This window comes from Candoia aspera, chromosome 6 (assembly GCF_035149785.1).
Source record: "Candoia aspera isolate rCanAsp1 chromosome 6, rCanAsp1.hap2, whole genome shotgun sequence".
NCBI classification, from domain to species: Eukaryota; Metazoa; Chordata; class Lepidosauria; order Squamata; family Boidae; genus Candoia; species Candoia aspera.
This window is the reverse complement of record NC_086158.1, coordinates 70488521-70514581: the sequence shown is the minus strand read 5'-3', so window position 1 is coordinate 70514581 and position 26061 is coordinate 70488521. Positions and strand designations below refer to the sequence as shown.

The following is a 26061-nucleotide window of genomic DNA, read 5'->3' as shown; positions in this document are numbered from 1 at the left end:
TGGTGAGCTTGACTGGACGGGACATTCTACAAGTGAGATATTATTATTGTAAAAATTGTTTGTGTATTCACTGGAAGTTTTCAGAATTCACTCTTAAACTTTGGATATAAAATAGGTTCCTTTTATTCTTTTTCATATATTCACAGAGATGGGTTGTAGTTCAGCCCTTTGCTCAATGCAAACTGAAGCATCTCAGACAAGTGGCTGATCCGTTTCTTCATGAACACTTATAGTTGAACCTACCAGTTCAATTTGATAATTGGTTTTATTGTTAAGAAGTTTCTCCTAATATTAGACTGGAATCTGTTCTCCATTAATTCAAGATCACTATTTCATGTCTTGATTCTGGAGCAACAGAGACCAGATCATACTTTTATGTGATCCCCTTCAGAGACTTCAAGAACGCTTTCATAATTCCCCTCTATCTTCTTTCTGATACCCAATTCCATTAATGCAAACTTTGTTTCCAGTCCCTGCTTCTGAATAGTTTGCATGAATTCATCTTAAAGTGCAGTGCCTTGAATTAGACACAATACTTAGGGCAGGGTATGATTGACTCAGAACAGAATACAACCATTTCCCCCTGTGATTTGGAAATTGTTTTTCCCCCCCCCTTTTTCTTGCTAACAAGAAATGGATGTTTAATGTTTTTATGTGCAGTATAACACTGGAGGGACTAGTTGAGTCAGTTGCCAGGAGTCAGCACTTATTTGAAGGCACAAAAACAAATAAACAAACAACCCTATTCTCTTACTACTCTCAGAATAGTAAGCTTTATTTCAGAGGGGAAATCCTGTAATTTTATATAATAGCAGAATATAAAAGATAGCAATCTGTGCATCATGATAGCAAAAAATAGACAATATAACAAAAATGTACAGTAAACAAACCTGAAGAAAAGAAAACCGTAAGATTGCTATGGCATCATTCTGTAGTTTCTGTTCAGAAAAAAGTCCCATAGTGCTTACTCCTAGTTAAATCTGAATAGGAAAGCTTACAATACTGACATAAATAGATTAAAATACATTCTGGTTTCAATTCAAAAAAAGTTGAATTTTGGGATGGAATCACATCCTTTCACAGTCCCAGTAACAATAATATTATAATGACCAGGAAATTAGTTTACTATATTTCAAGTGTATTTAGGATCAGGATGTTAATTTAATAAACAATGTCTCTCTCTCTCTCTTACCTGGGAGGAAATGAAATGTCCAGTTCATATAATTTGTCTTTAAACACTGACAGCTCTTTGTCAAATTCCAAAAGCTAACAGAAAAACAAAACAAAACAAGAAGACAACATTAAAATAAATACAACTTCTTTTATGCTTAAAAATAAGAATAGTTGAGAAGATTTTGAATTACCATGTTGTAACTAGGCTTTGAGATTTTGCTAGTGCCATACCTCATTATTTCATGGCACGTAGAAGGCATTTTTAAATATCAACTATAAAACAAAACATAGAAAGAAATAATGAAGTTTGCTAGGAAATTCTGTGAAGTTTTCTAGTATGCTGAGAAAACAAAACACTCTCAGCATCAAAAATTACTGTTAAATATTTTAAGGATGTACATCTTTGCTACAATACCAGTGTTAATAAAGATCAGTTCAGATTTTTAAAAGTAAGGAACTACGCCTTCTGATATAAAACCCCCAGTCATTTCATTTTTTAATAATAATAGTAAAAGCGAGGAGGAAGAAAATGTGAAAATTGAACTCTTTGCTTACCACACGCCCCCCCACCCCCCGCCGGGAAATATTTCTATTCAGCTATTTTGGGACAGTCCGGTTAAGAGAACAAAACATTACACACATGTGGAGACTATAGCATTTTTAAGCAGCTGCCAAAATAGAACCATCAGAATAATATAGTAAGCCATTTTTAATATTTATATATATCTGGATACTCTGTCCACAAAGAAAATAGGTGCATAGTCAAAGCTTGCACTCAAAATTAGTGGATATTTTAATCCAGGAAATATCCTGATGGACATTAAAAAAACCTCTACATTATTCCATACCCAACAACCGGTGGTGAATCTGACATGCAAATGAACGTGTCACGTAATTGGCCCGTTGCTGTCTAAGCCACTTTCGGTTTTGGCATGCATGCCACTGAAAACAACACTCCTTATAATACTGGTGTGTTTACTCCCTGTTCATTAATCATGTCCCAACTCACAGCTGCGCTGATACTATTGTATCAATGGCAGAGGTTCCGAATGAAATTAGATTATGTTCTTCTTTCCCCTCTGCTCCCTCATAAATCATTCCTGAAATGTGCAATTAGCAGCTACTTGTACACATTAATTATCTGTGTGAAAAGCAGACACCTGAACCACCTGCACAACTGATTAGCTCCCTCCCTTGTGACCCACCTACGTTGCCTTCAGTCTCCGACTGCGTTGTTACTGGCCACCAATCTAGGTGGATGTTTGCCAACAGTGGCTATGCACAGATGCCAACATTAAAACTCATTCCTCTTTTTCTTGAATTACTTTTTGCCACAGTGAACAAACTCCTGTTTTTTAAGCAGAAATATCAGAAGTCATAAGAAGTTTAAAGTGAGGTATCAATACCCATAATGAAATTCCCAATCAAATGTCTCAAAGGACACAGTAAAATAGTGCTAGTTGTGTGCCCCTTAAATGCCTTCAAATCAATCCTTGAGAATCAAAATTTAGGACACCTAAGCACATCTCATTTTAAGAGTTCAAGATCCCCTGTGACATTATAAATTAATTGACATCCCACCTTTCTATAATGATAGCTTATACAAAGCTACGTGAGAGAGAGAGAGAGAGAAGGGAAAAAAACCCAAGCTGAATTTAACTAAAGCTAACAGAAACCCACAGCAGTTTATAATTAAGATGCTATAGATCGCATATTGCATAAATAAAAAAGTTGTATTATTGTATCCTTCCTCTCATGTCTGACTCAAATTGCTTTGACCTGCTTTAATTAAAGCCCTATCAGAATGAAGTGATATGTAGATTATATTAATAAATAAAATTAGTATTCTCTCTTAACCATGATGTGAAATCTGGATTTGGGTTGTGTTCTGTATTAAGAGGAATTTAACTCACACTGACAGTGGTTCAAATTAAAGCTGATGATGAAACATAAAACTTTATTGAAGTCAGAAAGGGCAAAAAGGAAGCAATCCTGTTGGAGCAAGTAAGCTAAATAAGGTCAGATCTATGTTACATGGGATGGGCATCGTGTCCTTTAATAGCATGGTTCATTTTCATGTAAGCCATTGTACATTGGTATATGCTGTGTGTTTGATCACACACAGTCTAGTGGTTAGGGCAATGGGCTAGAAACCAGGAGGATGTGAGTTCTAGTCCCAATTAGGCATGAAAGCTGGCTGGGTAACTCTGGGTAAGTCACTCTCTCTCAGCCCTAGGAAGGAGGCAATGGCAAACGACATTCGAAAGCTTGGCAAGAAAACTGCAGGGACTAGTCCAGGCAGTTGCCAAGGATCAGACACGATTGAACCGCAGGAAAAAAGAAAAGAAAAATTAACATACCATTGTATGTGATCAGGGTTTCTTATCAAGTCATGTACACATGAGGGTAAAATAGCAAGGAAATCCCCAACACACACACACCCCATATATAGAGACATGTTTGCCTTTTGTTCTTGACAATGGATGGGGAGGAACTTGTGGCCCTCCAGATTTTGCTGAACTCCAACTCCTGGCATTTATCCCCACTGGTCCTACAACTACCAAAGGATTTTTTTCCTCCCAAATTTTGGATCACATCCATAATATTCAAATCTTCTACAGGATATGTGGAAAGCTACTATAAATTTCTTTCTTTAGGCCAGGGAGATACCTGCATTATATAACTGCCCCTAAACTCCTTTGCATGTTTTAATGTCCTCCCTAAGGCAGTTCTTGAGGGCAGATACAAAAAACTCCCATGTGAGGTAAGATTCTGCCCTTGAGGAGAATGGTCTATTGAATCCATAGTCCATGTCCTGATATACAGTACTGCATTTTTTTGTAAGGATGTGAGAGTTTACCTCATCACCCCTTATTTAACCAAGTAACCAGGCAATTCTGATTTTTTTTTTTAATGTGTAGATGTTATTGTTTTTAGCTGCTCAGAGTCACTGGTCTGAGATAGGCGGCTATATAAATCAAATAAATAAACAAGTACGTAAGTAAATAAATAAATAATCAGACCAGTATGATTCAGTTTCCATGAATTTGGCCGAATTTTGCTATACTGTTTGTAAAACCAGACACACATCGATTGAATTGATGAGGTAGCCGAAAACAATATTGTTTTATTCTGTTTCATCTGCTGTTAATTTGCTAAATTCTGATCAGTGACCATAATAAAGTACTACTACTGCTGCTGCTAGTATAAATTTATGTATTTGTGTTCATACATGTATATGTATAAATGTATATCATACACATAACTAGTCAATGACAGTCTTCAGCAAAATTTTCTAGTTTCTATTAATCTCTGCTTAGTGAATACCAGTTGCATTCAGCATAGCACTGAGTCCTGCATCAGAATAATTATACTGGAGAAAAGGTGGCTTTTGTAGCATGATTTGAAAAAAAATGGACAGACAAAAGGACATTTGGATGAAGGAAGGTTGCTTGTAAAATGTAAGAAATGCAAACAGAATAAATGAACAATGCTTCATAGAACACAATGGTAAAACATACTCATTGAGAATTCCAGTGGACATAGAAAGTTAAATAGAAGCGTTGTCTTCCTGGATGAATTCAAAATATCTACAGTGTATGCATCCAGCTTCTTGGTATGCACGTTTTGTTTTGTTCTCTTGATGACAATATTTAAAAATTGACAGAACCAAGGCCAATTGCATTGAAAATGTTAAGAAACAGAACTTCCAGCTAGTTTCAACATTTTTAATATACTGTAGGTGGCTCCTCGTTTAAATATGTGTTGTGTGTTGTATATAAACTATATTGTTGCAACACAGATGACAGATAATAGGAATACAAATGTACTGGCAGCTGTTGGAGCCTTCCAAATTTTCAAGTAGTAGCAACATTTCTTTACAGCTGCTACAGGCAAAATTGCTTAAAGATATCTAGTGTCAGCTGCAGGAAGGTGTTATACATACAGCTTCTGCTTTTATTGTTATGCTGTAGTTTTAACTACTTGCTCAGGCAGAAGCATCTGATTTCTAAAGAAAAAGGGAAGAAAACACTTTGAAGTTCAGTTCAATAGATGCTATGACATAGTTTGGGGTCTGCAAAAATGCTTAAGGTCTAAAAGCTTTTCTCTGGAGATGCTGTTTCCATGTAATCCCTGTGTGGTCTTTCAATTTTGTAGCTTTAACCCTATATGGTGGAGGGCAGTCTATGAGGGAGATATGTTGCATGGATACTTTCTTTCAGAGAAGATATTTGAATAGCTATGTCAATGAAGTTCTGGACTGACCAGCAAATTAAAATTAAGCAATTACTGGATCAGGCAAGAGTTCTAAAAGCAGTTCAGTGTGGAAGTTTTGCTCTGTTAACAAAACTAAGCAATTTGTAATCAAATGGAGAGTCTAAGAATAGTAAACACAATAGATTTTTAAAAAGAAATTCCAGGTTTTGTTTAAAAAGGAATCAAGAAATTAAAATTTTATTAGTAAATTTCTAGGTAAATCTCTTCTAGAATCTAGTGATTAGATAACCTACAGTTTGTATCATACACACACAAACACAAACACACAGAAGTATTGTTGAGAAAGAATTAAAAGAAATGCTGCCTCACCATTTATAGGAGGTAATACCCACTATAGCAGTATGCTTATCTATAAAAAATATTGTTTTCTAATTGTTCAAAACTCATTGCAGTGCTGATAGTAATTGATCAGATTTAGATGTTGCTAATAATCTAGACCAAATTGTCAAATCAAAAAATGTTTTAATTGAATATATTGCCATTCTGCAGTTTTAGACTATCAAAATTCCTCTTAAAAAAATTCAAATTATCTACAGGAAGCTGCTGGGTGGGGTCATTCAGCGCCATGGGGTGTGAAGTTATCATCAGCACGCTGATGGTACCCAATTCTTTATTTCTGCCCCAGGTGATGCTATCAAAGTTCTTTTCCAATGTCTGGAGGCTCTGAGGATCTGGATGAGGAAGAACAGGTTTCAGCTCAACACAGGCCAGACTGAGTGGGTGTGGATTCTGAGGCCTCTTGTATTGGTATTCATTGTATCATTTTCCATCTTTAGTTCTGAATGGGGTTTCACTTCCCCAGAGTTAGTGTATAATTTGGGGATCCTCTTGAACTCACAGCCCTTGCTTGAAGAGCAGCTGGCAGCTGAGTTAGGAGGGCCTTTGTACAAGTTCATCTTCTGGGCCAATTGCACCTGTTTCTGGATCAGGAGTCTCAATTCACATTAACTCACGCCTTAGACCCTTCCCACTTGGGGGATTACTGCACTGTAATACACCCTACATGGCAGTGCCCTTGAAGAGCATTTGGAACCTGCAACTTGTCCAGAATGCAGCAACATGGGCAGTTTGATGCATTTCACAATATACTCATATAACAGCACTGCTCAGCGAGATACATTGGCTTCCAATGAGCTTCCAGGGGCAATTCAAGATGCTGGTTACCACCTATAAAACCATACATGGCACAGTGCTAGGTTATTTGCCTGACTGCCTGCTTCTGCTGTCCCCGCCAAAGCATAGGGTGGGCATGCTCTGGGTCCCTTACATTAAGCAATGCTATCTCATGGCATCTAGAAGTCATCCTTTCTCTATCACAGCACCTGCCCTGTAGAACAGCATTCCTCCCCAACCCTTTTGGCCTTCTGCAAGGTGCTAAAGACCCGGTTGTTCCCTTAGGCATTTGTTAGGCGACCCCTGTTGGTTAATTTGGCAGTTATTTTCTTATTATTTGTAAAATGGAATGAATTTTTTTGGACCTCTGGCACATGATTTATTGAGTGTTTGTGATCGTTATTCCCCTTTTATGGTGTTGCTCTGTTGTTTTCTAATTTTAATTTCTTGTTCAATGGCCAGAGGCACAGCTGTGATATTGGTGGCTGTATAAATGGTTTAAACAAACAAACAAATAAACAAATGGATTTTAAAAATCAAAGCAGTTTGTCCTTTTCCATAAAACAATTCTTAATACCTCATAAATCTGCATAAAATATCTTAAAGGAATCCCTCTGAGTATAAAAAATATCAAGTAATATTAATTTTCAGACTTATCTTTTCTCATAAGCTCAATGGAAGTTTTAACCATCTATTTATATTAAAATTAATACGAGACAAACAGTGAAATATTTCAGACTAACAACATTTTTTGTGGGATAATTATTTCAAGATATTTAAAAGAATTCAAACATTAAGTAAAACTTCAACTGTTACAGGTTTTCATAGTTATATTATAGCCTATTCAAACCATATGAGACCTACTCCAATTAACTGAGTAACCCGATAATTTGCGTATAATAATAATTTTTCAACTCCATCTGCTTTTATGCTCAAAATAGCTTTTAACTGCTTGATAGGAGAGAACCAATATTTTCAATATTAAATTAAATGTGAGGAGATAAAAGGCATATCTGACAATTTACCCAAGGCATGTTGATAGATAAAGAAATCCAAATTGCAGTAACTCTGGCCAAGGATTAGAGCACCCCATTTTAATTCAATTAAGAAAAAAAGATGGAAATCTACTATTTGGCCAAAATTTGCTCCAAAAATATCCACTTCACCATATCAAAAGCCTTTTCCATATCCAACAAAACCACCACTGCTGATTCCAGTTTCCTAAATGTATATCTAAAATATTAACAAGTAAACTAACATAATCTGATGTTTGCCTCCCTTTAATGAACTTAGACTGCTCTGGATAGAGAGCTGATGGTAATGTTATCCATAGTCTAAATGCTAGGATCACTGTCAAAATTTTGGCATCAATGTTTACCAAGGAAATTGTGCTATAGTTTCCACATTCAGCAGAATCTCTACTAGCTTTTAAGATCAGAGTTACATAAGCCTTATTAAATGAGGTTAGAAAAACTTTATTCAAGAAAGCTTAATCATAAGCCTCCAACAGTACAGGGACAAAAAAAGGATCAGGAGCCTTTGTCTTGTTTTCATACAGTAGATATATTATTTTCTGTAGAGATAAACATACAGGTAGAGAAAAAACATAGTCATGTGTCATCTTTGGAAGAGCTATATTATTTTTAAAATGACTAATGACTTCCTTAATTATCTTTGACTTAATATTTTAAAGTCAAGGATAAAAATAAAAAAATGCTGATTAATTTATAGAGTTATTACATATTTTGTCCTGAGTATCCTTAATAGCAAAAATGATAGTTTTCTTGTTGCTGTTTCAGATGAGAGGCCAATAGCCTAATATTTCTTTGTTCCCAATATAGTATCAGATCACAGTAAGTGTTTATTCTACTCCATGCTGCACTGATCAGACTTCAACTAGAATATTGTATCCAGTTGTGGTTGCCACAATACAAGAATCACACTCCGGAAAGAGTGCAGAGAAGAATGACAAAGATGGTAAGAGGCCTAGAGGCTAAATCGCATGAAGCATATTTAAAGAAACTGGGCATGTTTAGTCTCAAGAAAAAAAGACTATGGGGAGACATGATAGCAGTTTTCCAATATGTCACATGGAAGAAGGTATGGATAACAGACAGTAGACAGTGGGACAGTCTGTCTCCTGAGTACTCCATCGCTGAGGTTTTAAAGCAATGGCTGGACAGCCATTTGTCTAGGACAGTATATGGATTCCTTGAGGTTGGACTAGAAGGTTCCTTCCAAGCATATGTTTCTATGGCCTTTCTTTTATGTGATTCTGTGAATATTTGTACTCAACATATAAAGGGAATTAAGTTCCAATTTAGTAAACATGTACTTCCTTAACTTTATTTTTCAAATTTTCTTGTTTACAGTTTGTATTTTCCATGAAACATGCAATAATACAAGCATTCTTAAAAGCATTCCAAAAAAGTAATAATTCACAAAATGTTTATTAAAAATTCTTCAAAATCATGTTTCATTTCTTTTATAAAAAGTGAATCCTTTTCTTATAACTGATAGTGTTACTGGAGCATGATCAGATATTGCAGCAGAACCTACATTGCATTTATCTATCCAATCAACTAAGGATTGAGGTATTAAAAATTAATCACATTGGAAACAAGTCCAATGTAGAGTTGAAGATAAGTATATTCTAATTTAATGGTAACAATATATGGCAGCTCATAATGAAAAGGCACTCCAGATTCATAGGCACAATAAAGATTAAGAATAACTGGGTTAAATCATTGGGTCTCTTGGTGGTATGCTGGTGGATTAGCTATTCTCTTCCCCATCACTTGATATACCAATAAATTATGTCTCCCTTATTTAATTTAAAAGTCTTTTTATTATTTAGAACCAAGGACAAAGCATTAGTTTAACTAGAGTATTTCTGTACATTATAAATATATAACATGATTACATTTGTATTTGAAGTTAACAGTCTGTGATATTTCAAATGCTTGAACAATAAATACAGTGTAAAAAATTAAGATGTGCAAAATATTACTTGTTTAGGCTCAAAGCAGAACAGGCATCCTGAAAAAGGGGGAAAAACTGTCTACTGGGATATTGGTATAAGCTGCCTTGGCTAAAATCATGGAAGTATGAACCCTGTATAACAGGACAACTTAATTCAGTCATTGGAGTAGAACAACAGCAATTATTCATCAAGACCTACAGACCAAAGTCAGAGCACTGTTAGATCACGAGGTGACATTAGCAGCATTTATCAAATCTATCTGCAGCAACCACCAGAGAATTCACAGCTGTGGTTGGGAAATTAAGGTTTAAACCTTTCAAAAATATTCAAGAGATCTTACAAAAAGTATTTGTAGACAATTAAAATAATGGAACCTGAATAATTCACAGATATTGGCTGGTACATTTTTGTATACAAAGCAACAGGGAAAATATCCAGTGACCAGTGTTGCAGCACTGGTACTGATGATGATGATGATGATGATGACCCTCTCAGATTGAGTATAAAATAGACAAATGACTATGCTTTCTATTATAAGTGATGAACAACAGGGCTATTCAGATGTTATTTCCATCTTCTCCTCCATGCATGGTGAGACTGATGTATAATAATAAAATGTTCAACTTGGAAAATTCCATGCTTACTTGAATAAGGAATATTTTAAAGTTTGACTGTTTCTTATTCACTTTTTCTATTGGTTTTAATATGCACAATTGGAAAAGATCTTGCAGTCACATATTTTTCCATCAAGTTCACTTATTTTCCTTACTGGTTGACATTTCATACAAAGATTGTTTCCAGATCATTAGGAAGATGCTGGGAACTAAACATGGAACTTTTTACAAACAGAATGAACTTACTATTGAGTTATGTCTTAATCTTCCATCTACCCACTCTCCATGGGATTTGAAGCTAAAGCCTTGGTGTTTGACTATTCAAGGTATTTATTAATTAAAATAATTCAGTTTTTTATTTCACTTCTTTTTTGCCACCATTAAAGCTCTGTTGTCCTTACTAATGCTACTATATTATAGTAGCATTATATATAATGTTAGACAGGTGTACAGAATCTGATGTTTGTCAGAAGTCTAAGACCATAATTCTCACAATGCTTTTGCCATAGCTTGGCATTAATTGAAGCACTTCTGGAAAGTATCTAAACTGCTCTTATCTAGGATTTCATCTACACACCCTTCCCTGGATTTGCTAAAGAAAAGAAAAATATCATTTTTATAAAAGAAATTTAAAAGTGTAGTTCTTATGATGTGACATAGTTTAGCCATAGAACAACTGTAAGTTCAAGAGACTAATGTATAAATCACTCTCAAGTGTTGGGTTGTTGTTTTTTTTGCATTCTGCCCCCAATCCTCCAAAATTAGGCAGCTATGATGCTCAGATATCAGTTTTCTTTTAATATTTATCCTAATTTATTCTTTGTACATCAATTTCAATATTTTACTTGGATGGAGGCTGGATGTTTAGTTGGAAAACCTCTGCTTTTTCACCTCTGGGATCAGGGTTCTGATGAAATGCATTTGATTGTCCTAATCTAGTTCTTAGTGGACAGTATTCCCATTATCTTTAAAAGGGTCAGAGCTAAGGCATTGGGAAGAGTGCATTGTGCTATATCTTGTCTGTTGATTAATACGTTTTCAGTGATGCCAGTTCTTTAACCTTCATATGCACCCGTTCACACACACACACACACTTATCAAAGCTTCAAAAAAGATTTTTGGTTGATTAGAAATCTTCATCTTATCACCTATCTCATTTGTTCTCCAGCTTTATTTTGAAGGATACTGGTATCATTTTAAAATTAGATTGCTTTGTTTTTTTTTTAAAACAAACCTTTGATTATTTAACATAAAGATTAATATCAAATTAAGTTCTGGCATGTCATATGCAAAATACAAATTTTATAAACTAAACCACCTTGAAATTGTTATAGATCTCTTTCTCTTCCTTATATACATGTCATAAAAATGAAACCATAAAAAATGAAACCTAGAAAAATTTCCATGAATGATTATCAAAATGTTACCAAGGCATACACTGAGGGAAAGATATCTTCCCTAAAATAGATTCAAAACAAGCTTTTGAATCTGCCAAAAAATGTCAGCACTATTATTCTCACTTCTTATCTATTTGTAACTGCTTCAATCCCATGGTAAAACAAGAATGACACAAATGTAGTATTATTATGAATTTAAGTCTTCGGTTTCCCCACATCATTCAACTAACAAAGCAGTTCTATAAAAGTGAGGTCAGATTTCTTCTACTGATACCATTTATGAATGTCTTTAAGCAAGATAGATAATTCAGTTCTTCTGGTATCATTAAAATCCTTTTCTATGCTACTTGTCCCTCTTCTTCCATCTGAACTTTTCACACAGATAATTCTGTGGCTTTACAGTACTCCAACCATAAACTGAACCAGAAGACAGAAAGATAACACAGATGCCTCCAAAATAACTTGAATAAAACAGATGGTTGCCAACAGAATCTGTCTCAAATGATCAGCAAGCTGACCATGTATAGAATGAAATATGGAAGGATTATACATACCTATACAACAAAGGTAGTTTAATTGTATTATTGATTTTAAATAGGAGCAAGTCATGTTTTTTAAAAAAATGGGAATGTAATATATACAAAATTCAAGAAGAATGCTATCTCCCAAGCTACCAGTATGATTTACTTCTGTTGCAAAGATAGCAAAATAATTTTATAAACATTATTTGCTGTTGCAGAGGCTATAAATTTAGGTTGGAATCAAATTGGGTGTAGAATTTTAAATCACCTTTTTCCACATATCATTGTCCCTATATGGCTTCTGCCACAGACCCAGCCTTTTAAAACTGTTAAATGCAACAAAGGTGTAGATTTGAATACTATCACAACCAGCTTACTCCTTAATAGAACTACTACAGGTCTCAAACACATGCTGTTTCATCACTCAAGAATTCTAACAGCAGATGAGTTCTATGTGTGAAATGGACCTCATACAACAAAAGCACAGAAGATATTCCAATACAAACTCAACCAAAATGCCTCCAAGTCAATAAAATTCTAATTTTGTCCATTAACAAGTGATAAATAAAAAAGTGGTATGAACCAGATCATTGGGCAATCTATGTGTAGGATAAAACCGATCATGCCCGTGTGACATATTTTGGGGAAGTATAAAACACAGGCCTCCTTCCACTTTGGGGGGAAGTAAAGTCTGTTTTAATCGATTCTGAAATGAGAAGTGTATATGCACGCTCCCTCCTGCTCTCTACTAAATATGGTTCTCAACTGCAGTATAAAGTGTTTCATGACTTTCAAAGTGTTAAATTTGTAAAAGAGTACTTATAAACTTTTGTGTATCATCAATATTGTTTTTAGGTTAAGCTTCATCAAATTATTAGTAATCTTCATGGTGAACTTCTATTAGTTCCTGAAATCATACAGTACTTTAAATGTCCTAGCCATCGCTAGCTTGAAAGTCCCTAAATGCATTTACTTAAAATCGACTTTCATATATGTGTAGTTAGAACTGAGGCTCTTGGCTTCAAGACAAAGAGGCTTTTGAAAAAGATGGTGTGTCACCGGGGTTGGAGTGACTGCATGGCACATACTACAGTGAGACCCAAAGGAAAAAACCAATCAGCCCTTATGCAGCTCTAAAGAAATTGTACAGTGTCTCTACTGAATCAATCATTTGCATGTTTTAGATTGCTCAAAAGCTTGCTTGCAATTTCTGTATCTTTTCCTCTGAATTAAGATATAAAGAAGAAAAAGAGGTAACAGTGTATGGACAATGACAAAGTAGCCTGTTGATAATAAATATTTGTCAGATGTTGTCACATCTGCACAAATTCTGCTGTTGCCAGAGAGAAACCACACTGATAAAAAAGGGTGGCTCTGAAGAAAATCAATGGATTTTGCTCTGAAGCACCGCTACACACATAAGAAAACATCTCTACCCAACAACCATACTGCTGTGAAAATTCCCAAGCCTTGCATTGGTACAGCTAAGGAAAATTTAATCTTCCCAAATACTCATCAGAGCACTCCATCCTGCAGACCTGACAGCCCCACTTATAATTAATTATACAATTTCGATGGGAATATCGACTAAACAAAGCTATAAATCATAGAAAAAGTCAATAGGCATGGACACATTCAATCATGTCCCGACCAATGATTACTACTCTTAAAATACAATAATTATTTTCAGGAGCCAGCTTGAATTAAATTTCTGTCAGCCTGGTACAAGCCTGGTGGGTGATGAAGGATGCGATGGATTTTTTGGGTTGAATTTGGCCAGGGACATTTATCCTTTTAGATAGGTAGTTTGTTTTTAGTGATCATGGTGCTGTGTGTTTAACTAGACCATGAAGACTAGATTATCTCCAATGGCTCATTATATCGTTTATCTTTTTCTTCCATTCTTGATCTGGAAGATTTCCTGCTTCCTGGTGTGTGAATGAAATGGCTACAGATTTTGAAATATAATGTTCTAAAATGGCCCATCCGTATACAAGTCTTTGCAGGAAAACATATGAAGAGGCATGCATGGAAAATTAACTTAATGCTTAAAATGCTTCTGGCACGCCATAAGCAGAAATGATCATCTTTAATGTTAAAAAAAAGGAACTGAAATATTGCACAACTATAATTCAAGATGTTTTGAAAATAATATCATGTATATGCTACATCAAAAGGAAAATGTTGATTTTTCTTCTTTATTTATGGATGATCATAATTCTAGTGAGATAGGATATTAAGAATTATGTACTAAACCATAGTTTTACATAATGCTCATGAATTCTCCATTTACTTCATGCAGTGGGAATTATCTACATAAGCAATAGACGAACATCAACTACTTTTTATACTATTTAGGAGACACTCCAAACCCTAGAAGTATGAATCCCAAATACTACTGCCAACAGTGAACTAAGAACTACATTTTTACATATGTCCTCCCCATTAACAGGAAGTGGGTGGCAGCAGATTTCTTATTTCCAAATATCAGCTCCTGATAAGTAGAATTTTGGTTAAGTCTTTGGTTGCTTTAGAGAAGGGCACAATTGTGTAGTGACAATAATGTTCCAGGTCTCAACTGCTTGTCATATCTCAATGGTTGCTCCAGTATGTCAAATGAATTGGGCATCTCTAAAGCCAAACTGCTGTAACACTTTAAAAGAAAAAACTGAACTTCCAGTCAAACGTCCAGGTGGGATGGTGCAAGTTGTCATATATTGCCTTGAAATGATTCTACAAGCCAAGAAGTAGGTGAGGTATGGAATCACTGTTTCTCAAGGTACCATATTACCCATTAATATGCTGTACAACAGCTACAGGTTTAACCACTCTACATCTCAAAAACACCCTTCTTGCCTGTCCTGTTCAGACTATAGGGAAACCAGAAGGTTAAATATCAAAAATACTCTTTATTAAATAACTATTTACAATAAATAATTCCTTTGAATCAAGAAAGAACTTAGTTCGATCAAGTCCAACTTGGCAGTGGCAAGGCAACTGGCAAGAATGCAGGAGGAAGCAGCAACAAGGCAGCAGAGCAGGATTCCCCAACGGAGACTGGAAGGTGGGAAAGGGTGGGATTGCAAGCATCTACTGGAAATGCAGACAACAGATCTCGAACTGGAACAATGCTTGAACTAAGCTGATGCTGGAACACCGACTGGGGCTGACTGGAGCCCCCTGGACTCCTCTAAGGACTGAGGATCAGACTGGACTGAATCGGAGAACCCGAGCTGGACTGGGTACCGGGAACTAGAGATTCCAAGCAAGGCTGAGGACTTGGAACAAGGCTGGACTCGGCTGGAGCTCTGGACTAGGCTCAATTCTCTGGACTAGTAACTTAGAGCAAGGCTGGAGACTCGGAGCAAGGCTAGACTCGGCTGGAAGCCCTGGACTAGGCAGCAATTAGATTTCACAAGATAGATGTGAAACTCCTGAGCAAGGTTGAGCACTTGAGGGCACGGTACAACTGGACCAAAGATTCACTGTGAGGCTGGAGGTCAAAGGCACACTGAAGCTGCAAGGAAGACCTGGAACTAACTGATGATCTGGAAACGCTGCAAGGCTGCACCGAGGACTTGAGGTGAAACTGCGGGCTGGAGGCACCAGAAGGCTGAACTGGAAACACTGGAATTGGCTGAAATCCTGAAACAGGGCGAGAAGTGCGCCTGGAACGTGCACAAGATGACCATGGAGAGCCAAGGCTGGATACAAGACTAAGGTTGCTGGGCTCGGCAATAAGAGGATCCTCGATAGCAGCAGGAGCAGGATTCAAGTCCTCTTCGGTGGAGAGCAGACGCACTGATTCCTCTTTTGTAACAGACACTATCTCTGATGCTGGTAGGGACTCTTCTGCAGACGCTGCAGGCTTGTAGGATCGGTTGTCTCCGGCAGCCTGCTCTTCGTGTGTCTGCCTTTTATGCCGATCCTTCGTGCACCTGGACCCTTCTGCAACCAATTGGGCTGCCTCCTCCTTCATGCACTTTTCTGCCCATCGTTGGTGCACGCTGATTGGAGGATTCAAATCCTCCATCGAATCTTGGCCAATCAGCACCTTGGGCTCTTCCCGCGCTGCTGACTCATCATCAAGTTTCGCTTTCCCGGTTTCAGCCCGGTAAATTTCTATTTCCTCCTCTGACTCAGAAGGAGTTTCGATTTATTTATTTATTTAATTTATTTATTATTCAAATTTTGTTACTGCCCATCTCCAGGCTTGATTCTCTCATTGCCATCCTGTGAACTGTTCTTGTCCTCACCATGCATAGACTTTCTGTACGAACTGGCCAGCACTCTTTCTAGCTGATGAAAGAGGAAGAAAACAATATGGCCATAACCTTGCCCCTATCTGTGTCTCTTCCTTACTACAGTTCTTTTCATCATGAGGGGTCCCTCTGCTAAGAAAAATGGTAGCAAAATACCATGTCACCTCGACTTCTATTTCAGCAATTTCAGTGAAACCTTGAGAATCAGTTTCCTGGCAGAGATGAAGAGCAATGTTATGTAGCTAGAATTCACTTTTTAGAAAGACAGATAGCAAGACTCAGGTCAATCTAGAAAGCACCACCCTCTGATTTAGAAATTTTTCCTCTGATTATTGAGGTGTGAGCAAACTCTGAAATTATTGAATGGTGGAAGAAATGAACTCTTCACCTGCTGTCAGTTCTTTTTGCTAAAAATGCAAGTTGAACCTAGGGACCAATTAAGCCCTTCATAGAGCTCCTAAATGTGATCCACAATCACTTCCCACAATAAATGGATGACACAGTCCCTAGACAATCAGTGTTAGAAAAAGAGAAAGATTTGGTATATCCTTTACTATGTGTACATATAAAACAGACATATTGTGGGGTGGTTATTTACACCCTTTATGAAGACATTAGAGGTGACAAAGAGAACTGAATGCTGCTGCAGCAACTTGTGACCTTTCCCCATATAAACATTGTAATATATGAACAGCCCTAGCAATACATTAAATTCTAAGAAACATTCTGTGTAGTGGATATTTTTCACACAACTTTTCAGCCTTAGAAATGGTTTGGAAAAGTGCTTCAGATCTCACTCACTCACTTTTCATTAAAGCAGCAAGATTTTTTTTTCAGTTGCAGCGGTTTCAAGGAATTGACTCATTAAAATTAATATGATCTTTAAAGCAGCTGTAAATTTTTTTTTTCAAGCTCAAAGCTGTAATCTTGAGTAGTTAGAAGTGCTGTTCTAAACATCAGTACTATGGAGGTTTGTGGCTTATAATATGAATTGCTAATGTTTAGCACCCGAGTTTGTGGGAGAAAGGAATGTCCCTCGCAAATGTAGAAATCTGTATCAAGGTAAAACTGTTCTTTTCCTGGAATTTCTAATAATAATACTGTTTCATAAAGCGCTGGATATGATTCTACTTACACTAATTTAATTTGAACGTTCTGTTGAATATGCTATCAAGCTGTGAGCAGATATAAGGTGTTTTTTGTTGGTGGAAAATACTGAAGCTAATCGTTGTTAAAATTATACTCTATCCAAAGAGTTACTGAATTAATAGTTGATCCAACAACTGCACCTAGAAGTTTGTCCAACAGTTAACTGTAGCAATTATACCTATATCCACAACCTTCTTTTCACACCATACTAATACAATTTCAAATGAGGGTTAGAGATTTATTAAATGTTAGAAGATTTGTGAGGCAAAGGATCAAGCAGAAAACAATGCAACTGTGAAATGTATATTCATTTCAGTTACAAGCTCAACAACTTCTAAAGCATAAATCTATATACTACTACAACTCTCATGTCTGTTTGACTGTTTGTAACCTTCAATTGGACGGAACAGTACATCATAGGGCAACTATTTTTCAACCAAGGTACTTCAAATGGGCTTATAGAATGTGTTTACAGGATGCATCCAAAATCCCATCCCAAAACTTGGCAAAGTTGTGGCTGCTTCAATGCTGCCACTGCCACTGTGCAGCCGCAGTCAGCTGTGGTCATGTGATCGTCATTTCCAACGCTCCCTGACCGCTTCCCATAAGTCAATGGAGAAGCTGGCATGAAGTCTAAACTCAATCGTGTTTGCTGATGCTCCCTGCCAGCTTCCCACAAGCAAAGTCAGTGGGGAAGTCAGCAGGAAGTTGCAAGTCCAAGACCAGCAGGCAGGTAAGTGGCTGCTGCTGGGTGGGGGAGGGAGCGAGCAGGTACATGAGAGGTGTGGTGAGGGTTGGGGACAGTGCATGAGAAGCAGGGAGGATGTGCAGGGGTGTGGCATGGGTTGGGGAGGGTGCGAGAGTGGCCAGCGTGGTGTGAGCGCAAAGGGACTAGGGAAGGAGCCCCTCATGGGTGAGGGAGGAAGAAGGAGGGAGGGAGGGAAGGAACAAGAAGCGAGGGAAGGAAGGGAAGGAGGGAGGAAGGAAGGCACAGGGAAGAAGGAAGGAACGGTGGAAGGCAGAGAGGGAGGAAGTGAAGGAAGGTAGAGGTAGGTAGGTAGGAAGGAATATGGAAAGAAGAAGGGCGGGAAGGAAGAAGGGAGGAAGAAAGAGGGAGGGAGTCCCTGTTCCTAATGGGAATCTGTATTAGAATAATCTGGTATAAAGGTTGACTAATAGCATCAGGACTATGTGATTATTAATTATGGAAATTATCATCTAAAACGTCTACATGTACCAGCTTAGGGAAGGTGCCTATGTAATTCCTGACAAGCAATTACCTAAGGAGAAAAAAGAAACAGCACTGAACAGTTAATGTGAGTGGCTGATTGTGTGATCTTTTTATATGCATCCTTACAGCGTGCAGGATAATCCCCAAGTCAAAGAATCCTTGTTTACTAAAGGATTGACTTTTACACTCAGTACCCAAGAATAAAATACATAGGTTTTGTGTGTGTGTTGGTGTGCACGTTTAACAAAAAAGGGGAATCGGGTGCTTTTTCAAGTAGTTCCATCACTAAAATGATCCTATCACATCGGCTTATCAGCAAGATCTCAGGGCTGATCTCTATACTCAGAAAGATTCCTATAAGTGTCAGCAATTTTTAAGATAACCTAAAAGAATCCCAAACGATTAATGGCTGTAAAACTAAAAATCAGCACTGTGAATTCATCTATAAATATACTGGTAACCAGTGTAATCATCTCCCTCCAAACTGAGTCTGTGACTGTGCACCTGCTAAAACAGTCAAACACCTTCTAAAAGTAGCCCTGCACAGATTAACAAGAGTGTAAACAGCCACATCAGTTTTCTTAACAAAGCTTTGTAGTTGCTGAATCAGTAGATGATGATAAAAGACTCTCCTGGCCAATGAAAACAACAAAAACAACCCTCTGTCTCCATAAACAGTACCAACTGCAGGAAACCCACAAGAATATGGACATAATGTAATTGCATCCCATGCCAGCTGCCCAGCTCCATTCATATTAGTAGGTCTCTTCACTACAGAGCTACTTTATTACCCAGATTAAGCTTTAGTTTAATCCTCTCATCAAAATTGCTTTCATTCAGGATTCAACAGCTTCTTTAGGACCAGAGATAGATGTGAGGTAGATCTGCCTATTGACAGGCAAAATTCCTAGCTAATGTCTCCCAGGTAGTTTCATATAAATGGGGAAAAGTACTGTATGGATAACATAATCAAACCCTGAAACACTTTACAGGCCATGACCATGGTTAAACCAGATCCAGCACGACATAAAGGATTGACATCTTATCCTTCAGTCCCAGTTTGGCTATGTAGTCTAGTAGGATATACTGTATATAATCCTTATATACAGTACAATCCTCAGCTTTACTTTTTCTGGGAAAGAGGGCACATTTTCAATGGCTGGATCTATCCACTCTTTTTATTTTTTAAGAATGCCTTTGGAACCCAAGTGGGAAGTGCAAATTATGCTGAAGGCTGGAACTTTGCTTTCCACTTACCAGCTTGCAAGCTACTGATTCATTTCTTAACTAAGAGAACCCAGTTTATTATTTTTTTCCCAAAGTCAAGTGAGTCAGGGAGCCTGATAGTTTTCCAATGAGATGTTGAACAAGTCTGTAGGCTCAAGTCTAGTAGAAACAACAAGCCTGGTAAAAACAATAGGGATCCTCTATCAGGGAAGTTCAGGGCAGTTCTGACATTAAAACCAGAAATCTTTCCTCAAGACTCAGTTAAAGAGTGTACAGAATTCAGCAACTGTCCCTTTAAAATACTTAGAAGTGACCTGGGAAAGATCAGATACTTTAAGGACCAAAATCAAAGTTTTAAAGACACAAATGTTTCAAGTATGACAAAAGGCTTAGGTATTTTGCACTTTTTGCCTGGGCCACGACATCCTGAATCATCTACAGTGCATTCTATTACTACTACTGTCTATTTATTATGTACCTTTAGCATTGAAATCAAGGTCTTTAGAACTTAAGACAGTTGAAGATAACAGAGAGACTGTGGAAAAAAATTGTGAACATAGTTATATAATTGAACAATTTAAAATGATTTAGCTTGCCTTTTAATAGCATTTTAATGTATTGTGACGTGCACTGCCTTGATGGGATATTTTGTAAAGGGAAGGATAGAAATGTAAAAATTAAACTACACTGATAAAAGAAGTCCTCACTAAATAAAAGGTTGTCATGCTAAGGATAAACAGGATATGAGCATTTTCCAATCACATTTCTCGGAACACCAAGTCTCCAAGAGCAGGGCTGTATCTATAAAATGTAATTTTACAGCTGGAAACTCACCGCAGTGCCATTGTTATCTCTAAAAACATCTTGATTAAAATAGTCAAAGAGTTTCTTTTCTAACTGTAGCATAACCTGGGGAAAAAATGAAGCAGAGCTTAAAAAACTAAAACATAACAAAACCACCTCCGATAAAGTTCTACATGATCATTTTAAGTAAACTTTTGCAATTTTATTTTTAAATTTTTATTACCTTCTCCATTGAATCAGGTCCTTTTCTGATTTAAAGAAAAAGAAATGTGTAACCTTAAACAGACTGTATTATATTGCTTTAAGAGATATGAGGTTATTTTTCACAGCATATTTCCTGTAAATATGAGAAATATCCATGCATAGAAAAACAAGATTACTGCAAGAATTAACTGATTGATTGACTGATTATGTCTCATCAAGTCAGTGTAGATTTTTAGTGACCATATATATAATTTTTCTCCATGATGATCTGTCCTAACCTGGTCTTTGAGATCTTCCAATAGTGTAGTCATCTCCACTGTAACTGAGTCTGTCCATCTTGCTGCTGGTCGTCCTCTTTCTTTCCACATTTCCCAGCATTAGAGCCTTCTCCAGAGAGCTAGGTCTTCGCATAATGTGTCTGAAGTAGGACAATTTGTGCCTCAAGTGATAACTCTGGGTTGATTTGTTCAATGATCCATTGGTTTGTTCTCTTGGCTGTCCACTGTATTCTCAAGAGTCTTCTCCAACTACTTTTATAAAAGACTAGAAATCTTTACAGACTTTTTGCTGAAAATGGATAAAAATGAACTGGCGCTTTCAGGATTTATTCTTCTAATCGTTTTTTTTAAAAAAGAGTCTTCTCCAACACCAACATTCAAAAGCATCAATAGTCTTCCTATCCTGCTTCTTCAAAGTCCAACTTTCACTTCAACAGAGAATAAGGGGAGAGTATACAGCCTGGTCTTAGTCCTTTGCCAACCCAGAGCTGGTCTGTTTTACCCTGTTCTGTTTGTAACTTCCTGCCCTGTACAGTATATAAGCATGATTTTCCTAGCATGTGAAATTAAGGATATTGTATGATGGTTTGCACACTCTGTTAAGTTTCCTTTCTTTGGTACTGTAATGTAGATTGACTTTTCCAATCTGTTGGTCCCTGCATCGTTCTCCAGATTTGCTGGCATAGCTTGGTTAATGTAGAAATAGCATATTAATATCACATACTGCTAGTTGGACACTGAGTTAAAATGTAATCTAGGGGATTGGTATTTATGGGGCTTCCCTAAAAAACGATTGCAAATATTTTTATACATGTCATCATATTTGTATTAAGAAAACTGATTTGAAAAGTGGTCCTTGGACAGGTACAGGTCAATCTCATTCCTGCTGCACATATTGCAGGAGACCGGCAAGTCTTAGGCACTAATCCGAGTTATGCTCAAACCCATCCCCCCAAATTGGAATTTCTACATGGACAAAATTCTAAGTATGGAGTATAATGGCATGGATGTATAATACATGTATGTGTGTATATGCATGTACATGTATGTATGCATGCATGTATAAAATGACATTTATGTATAGTGTCAAATATGTGAAGAATCTTCATCAGGAATTACAACAGTACAGCCAATGTACAGGTTTATGATCAGTTCAGAAAGACCTAGGCCTTGTAAGTGAAACTGCTTTTTTAAAAAGTAACTTTATTTTTAAGAAATCACATCTGCAAGGTTAGAAACCAAGCTTCTGTTGGAGTGGTGGTAGGGGAGATTAATATACAAGTTACTTTCACTGCATAGCAATGTAATGGGAGCATTGCACACAGGACAAACAAGTGATATATTTTCTCTGAATGATATCTGTCTTCAGAAATTATATTGTTCCCCAAGTGGGATTTTCTTTTTCAAAAAATGTATATAGTTTTGCTTACAGCATGTCTCCAGACAGACACAGAAGGCAGTTACTGAGTTGTGCTCTGTCACTGAGAATTGGCACATGAAGTTTTCTTCTTTGTTTGCCTTGGATTTTAGGTGGCTTAAGGCACACCTTTGCTTTCCTACATAACACCTATTGCTTTTCTCATTGGCACATATCATTCTACCTATTCAGAGGAACAGTTGCAGAGAAACTGTGCAGACTTCTTGAAGGTTTACCATGGTAGACACAACAAATGTGGCTCTTAGAGGCTGAGATAAGTGCAATTATAATCTCAGTACAAGTGTAGATCTTACGTAACTCATTGGGGTCACAACTGAATGCACATTTCTGTAAGTGCATATTTTGAATTAAATCACCTCCACAGAACCAAAGAAAGGGATGGATGTTTGCATTCTCCTCAGTGACAAGGATTGCATTTGGTTACATACCTTACGGTCATTATCAGATTCACGGAATATTAGTTTGACTACTTCATTAGTGTCAGCAGCCCGGATAGTTTGCATTGTAGCCTTTGCACAAAGTGTCTGTTTTAAAAAAAAAGCATATGGGTAGGGGAGAAATAAATAAGCTTGTTAAAAACATTTTACAAAGATTATTGAAGAGGTTAAAAAAGTTTGGTCAAAAAATATAAACCTAGAAACATATACTTTTAATTTCAGCTCAGTTATTATGATAAAGAGTAACTTTCTTTAGTCCACTTGGTTCTTCCTCAAAATTGGACAGCAGTTGGAAAATTCAAGGATCTGCTATGGATAGAATAAAATTGCTAAGACCCACAATTGAATTCATTTACTTCAATTGTTTTTTTCTTAAAAATTAAATTAGAATGTTGTGACGTTTATATGAGGACTATCCTTTTCTGGGGATACAAAATATTTTCCAAGGTTTTGTTTTGTTTCCAAAAAGAGAAACAGATCCATAAGACAGAGCCTTGCTACCTCTTTTTGCACTTCTAGCAGAACCCTAGTAATATGAGAACCAATATGTCATGATAATCCGATAGCAGGATCCATGTGTTGGAAAAGAGAGCACAGCTTTTCAACTTTTCCTGCAGCTCTATGCAAAAACTCCTAATGCCCTAGAAGCTTAGACATGTTAACATTTGATACTATCTTGAGGTTTTATTGGACTCTTCTGGGATTTGGATAGTGGAGAGGCCTAAATATTTGTAAATTTGACTTCAAGAAGCACTTTGAGATAATGCTTAATAACCTTTGTTCTCATAAGGAGTAAATTGCTTATTTTACTCTTTTTCCTAATAATCCTAATAGAAAAAAGAAGCTGCTCGATTCCTGTTAAACTATCTAGCTCAGTGCTTTCTCCTCTGCCTGGCAATGGTCTTCTAAGATCCCTTTCATTTACTCCTTCATTCTGGAGATACTAAAATTTGACCCTGGGATTTTCTATGTATAACCCATTTAATTTTGATTCTTCCTTTATGGGTTACACAATATCCTCAAAAATTTATTTCTATTTATATGACTAGAATTGTGCCAGAGCAACTGAATTTCTTACCTTGCTAATACACTGAGAATCAGAGACAAAGAAAGATATTTCACTTCTATTATTTTTTTTATTTTGCTTTACAAAGTATCAACATGACAATCTGGCTAAACGTCGTCTTCCCTTCAAAATTCCCTTCAGAATTTTTTTCTGCCTAGAAACCATAGTGCTGTTAGAATAATCACCAGAAATGTGGACAGACCATTTTAAAATAGCCATTTTTTAAAAGGATCTGTGCCCAGGTTTCTCTTTCTGCAAACACTGCATGAATACTGGAAGAATGCTACTGAGAGCACAGGAAGTCGTTCTAACTCCAAGTATTCCTCGCCAGGCAGAGAAGCAAGAGAAAGGGTGGCACACCAAGACTTTGGGAGCAACCACTGTTTTTTTTTTTTTTTTACTTTCTTCTGTTTAACCCACAGCTAATCACTTTTTCCACTCATCTTCACAATTTGATTCGGGTCCCATTCTGTCTCTTTTGACACGTAATTAACATTTTGCCATCTGTGTCTGTATGCCGTTAACTGTGAGGTCATCCACCAACAAGCCATTCCCAAAGTGCCTCTCCTTCGGATACCAACCATTGAAATTCAAAGCACAAATTAGCTAATCAGGTCAAGCCCCCCAAAATAGCCTTTTGGACTCATGTGTCACAAATCAGTCTGGTCGCCTTTAAACAGTGCACCAGATTAGAACAAGCAGCCGAACAAACCAAAGCGGAAAACCCACCGCTCTCTAAAGCTGGTTTTCTAAAGCCCTAACAAATCGCTCCATCTTTCACTCATTTAAACCTTCCAAATGAGGGTCAATATGGTCCCCAAGCATCCAAATGCTAATGCGCTTAAGTGCGCTTAAGCAGCTTTCTGGAATGAATGGGCCGAAGAGCGGCTCGAAAGGACAAGGCAGAGTTACTGTCACTGTCAAAAAGACATTGTAGCCACCCCTAGAGTGGCTGCAATTCAAAAAATTCATGATTTCTGCCTTTTAAAGGCATCTGCTTGGGAACACTCCCCCCTCTTCACACTGCCCAGAGCTCCCCCAAGCTGCTTTACAGCTCTACAAGTTCAGCTCTCTTCCAAAGGAACCATAACCATAATAATATGGAAGTGTAAAAATCTGATACTCTCTTGACCACTAAAGAGAAGGAGCTACAATTGCACGGAGACAAACACTTATCTTATTCACAAACAAAAAGGGATTATGCAAAGGTTCATTTCTTATACAATCTGGAACATTCCTTTTCCCCAGCCCACCTCTTTTCAGTTTCTACGAAGTTGTAGTCACCCAAGCAGAAACTTTTAGAAACTTGTGCTTTTTTTTTTTTAAGGAAAGCCTGCTTGCTTATGAAGGGATTTTTTTGTTGTTGTTGTTGGTGGTGGTGTTTAAGAATGGGAGAATATTGAAATGCTATGAAAACACACTGCTCTTTTCATTCTTATGAAAGATACTTTCATGAAAGGTTCTTTAAAAAAAAAAAAAGAGATGAAATCAGAATAAAGTTCTAGGACTTTCTTGCTTAACTGAAGAAAATTGCCCTTTCCTATAGAATATTATTTTCTAAAATTTCTTTACAAAGAAAAAAAGTTTGTAAAAAATCTGAGGGAAGACCAAGTAGAGAACTACAATCTGGAAGAAGACATATTATTATAGAACCATAGCTATAAACTGCTGGATGCAATAATCCACATACTCTCTTTGATGGGAACTTGCAGTTAGGAACATACAGTTAAAAATGTTTTGCTGAAAAGTGGAGAACTCTGCTCTGGTCTTAAACATACTAAATACAGTTCAAAGTTGAAGTGAATGGAAAACCCTAACCCTCAGGTTAGAAAAAAGAGAAAAAGGAAAAGAAATATAAGGAAACAAGTCTTAAAACATCTCATGAG

At 36.9% G+C, this 26061-nt stretch overlaps 1 protein-coding gene across 2 annotated transcripts in view; it reads right to left on the bottom strand.

Annotated features, from left to right (window-relative positions):
- The window catches only part of INPP5A (inositol polyphosphate-5-phosphatase A), a 299141-nt gene that overhangs the window by 29581 nt on the left and 243499 nt on the right, over window positions 1-26061 (bottom strand). For both annotated transcript variants that reach the window (XM_063307365.1, XM_063307366.1), the window contains exons 10-12: window positions 23101-23196; window positions 20783-20857; window positions 1193-1266 (exon numbers count right to left, since the gene is read on the bottom strand). In XM_063307365.1, the coding sequence (XP_063163435.1) occupies window positions 1193-1266; window positions 20783-20857; window positions 23101-23196 (245 nt within the window). The remainder of the gene's footprint in view (window positions 1-1192; window positions 1267-20782; window positions 20858-23100; window positions 23197-26061) is intronic.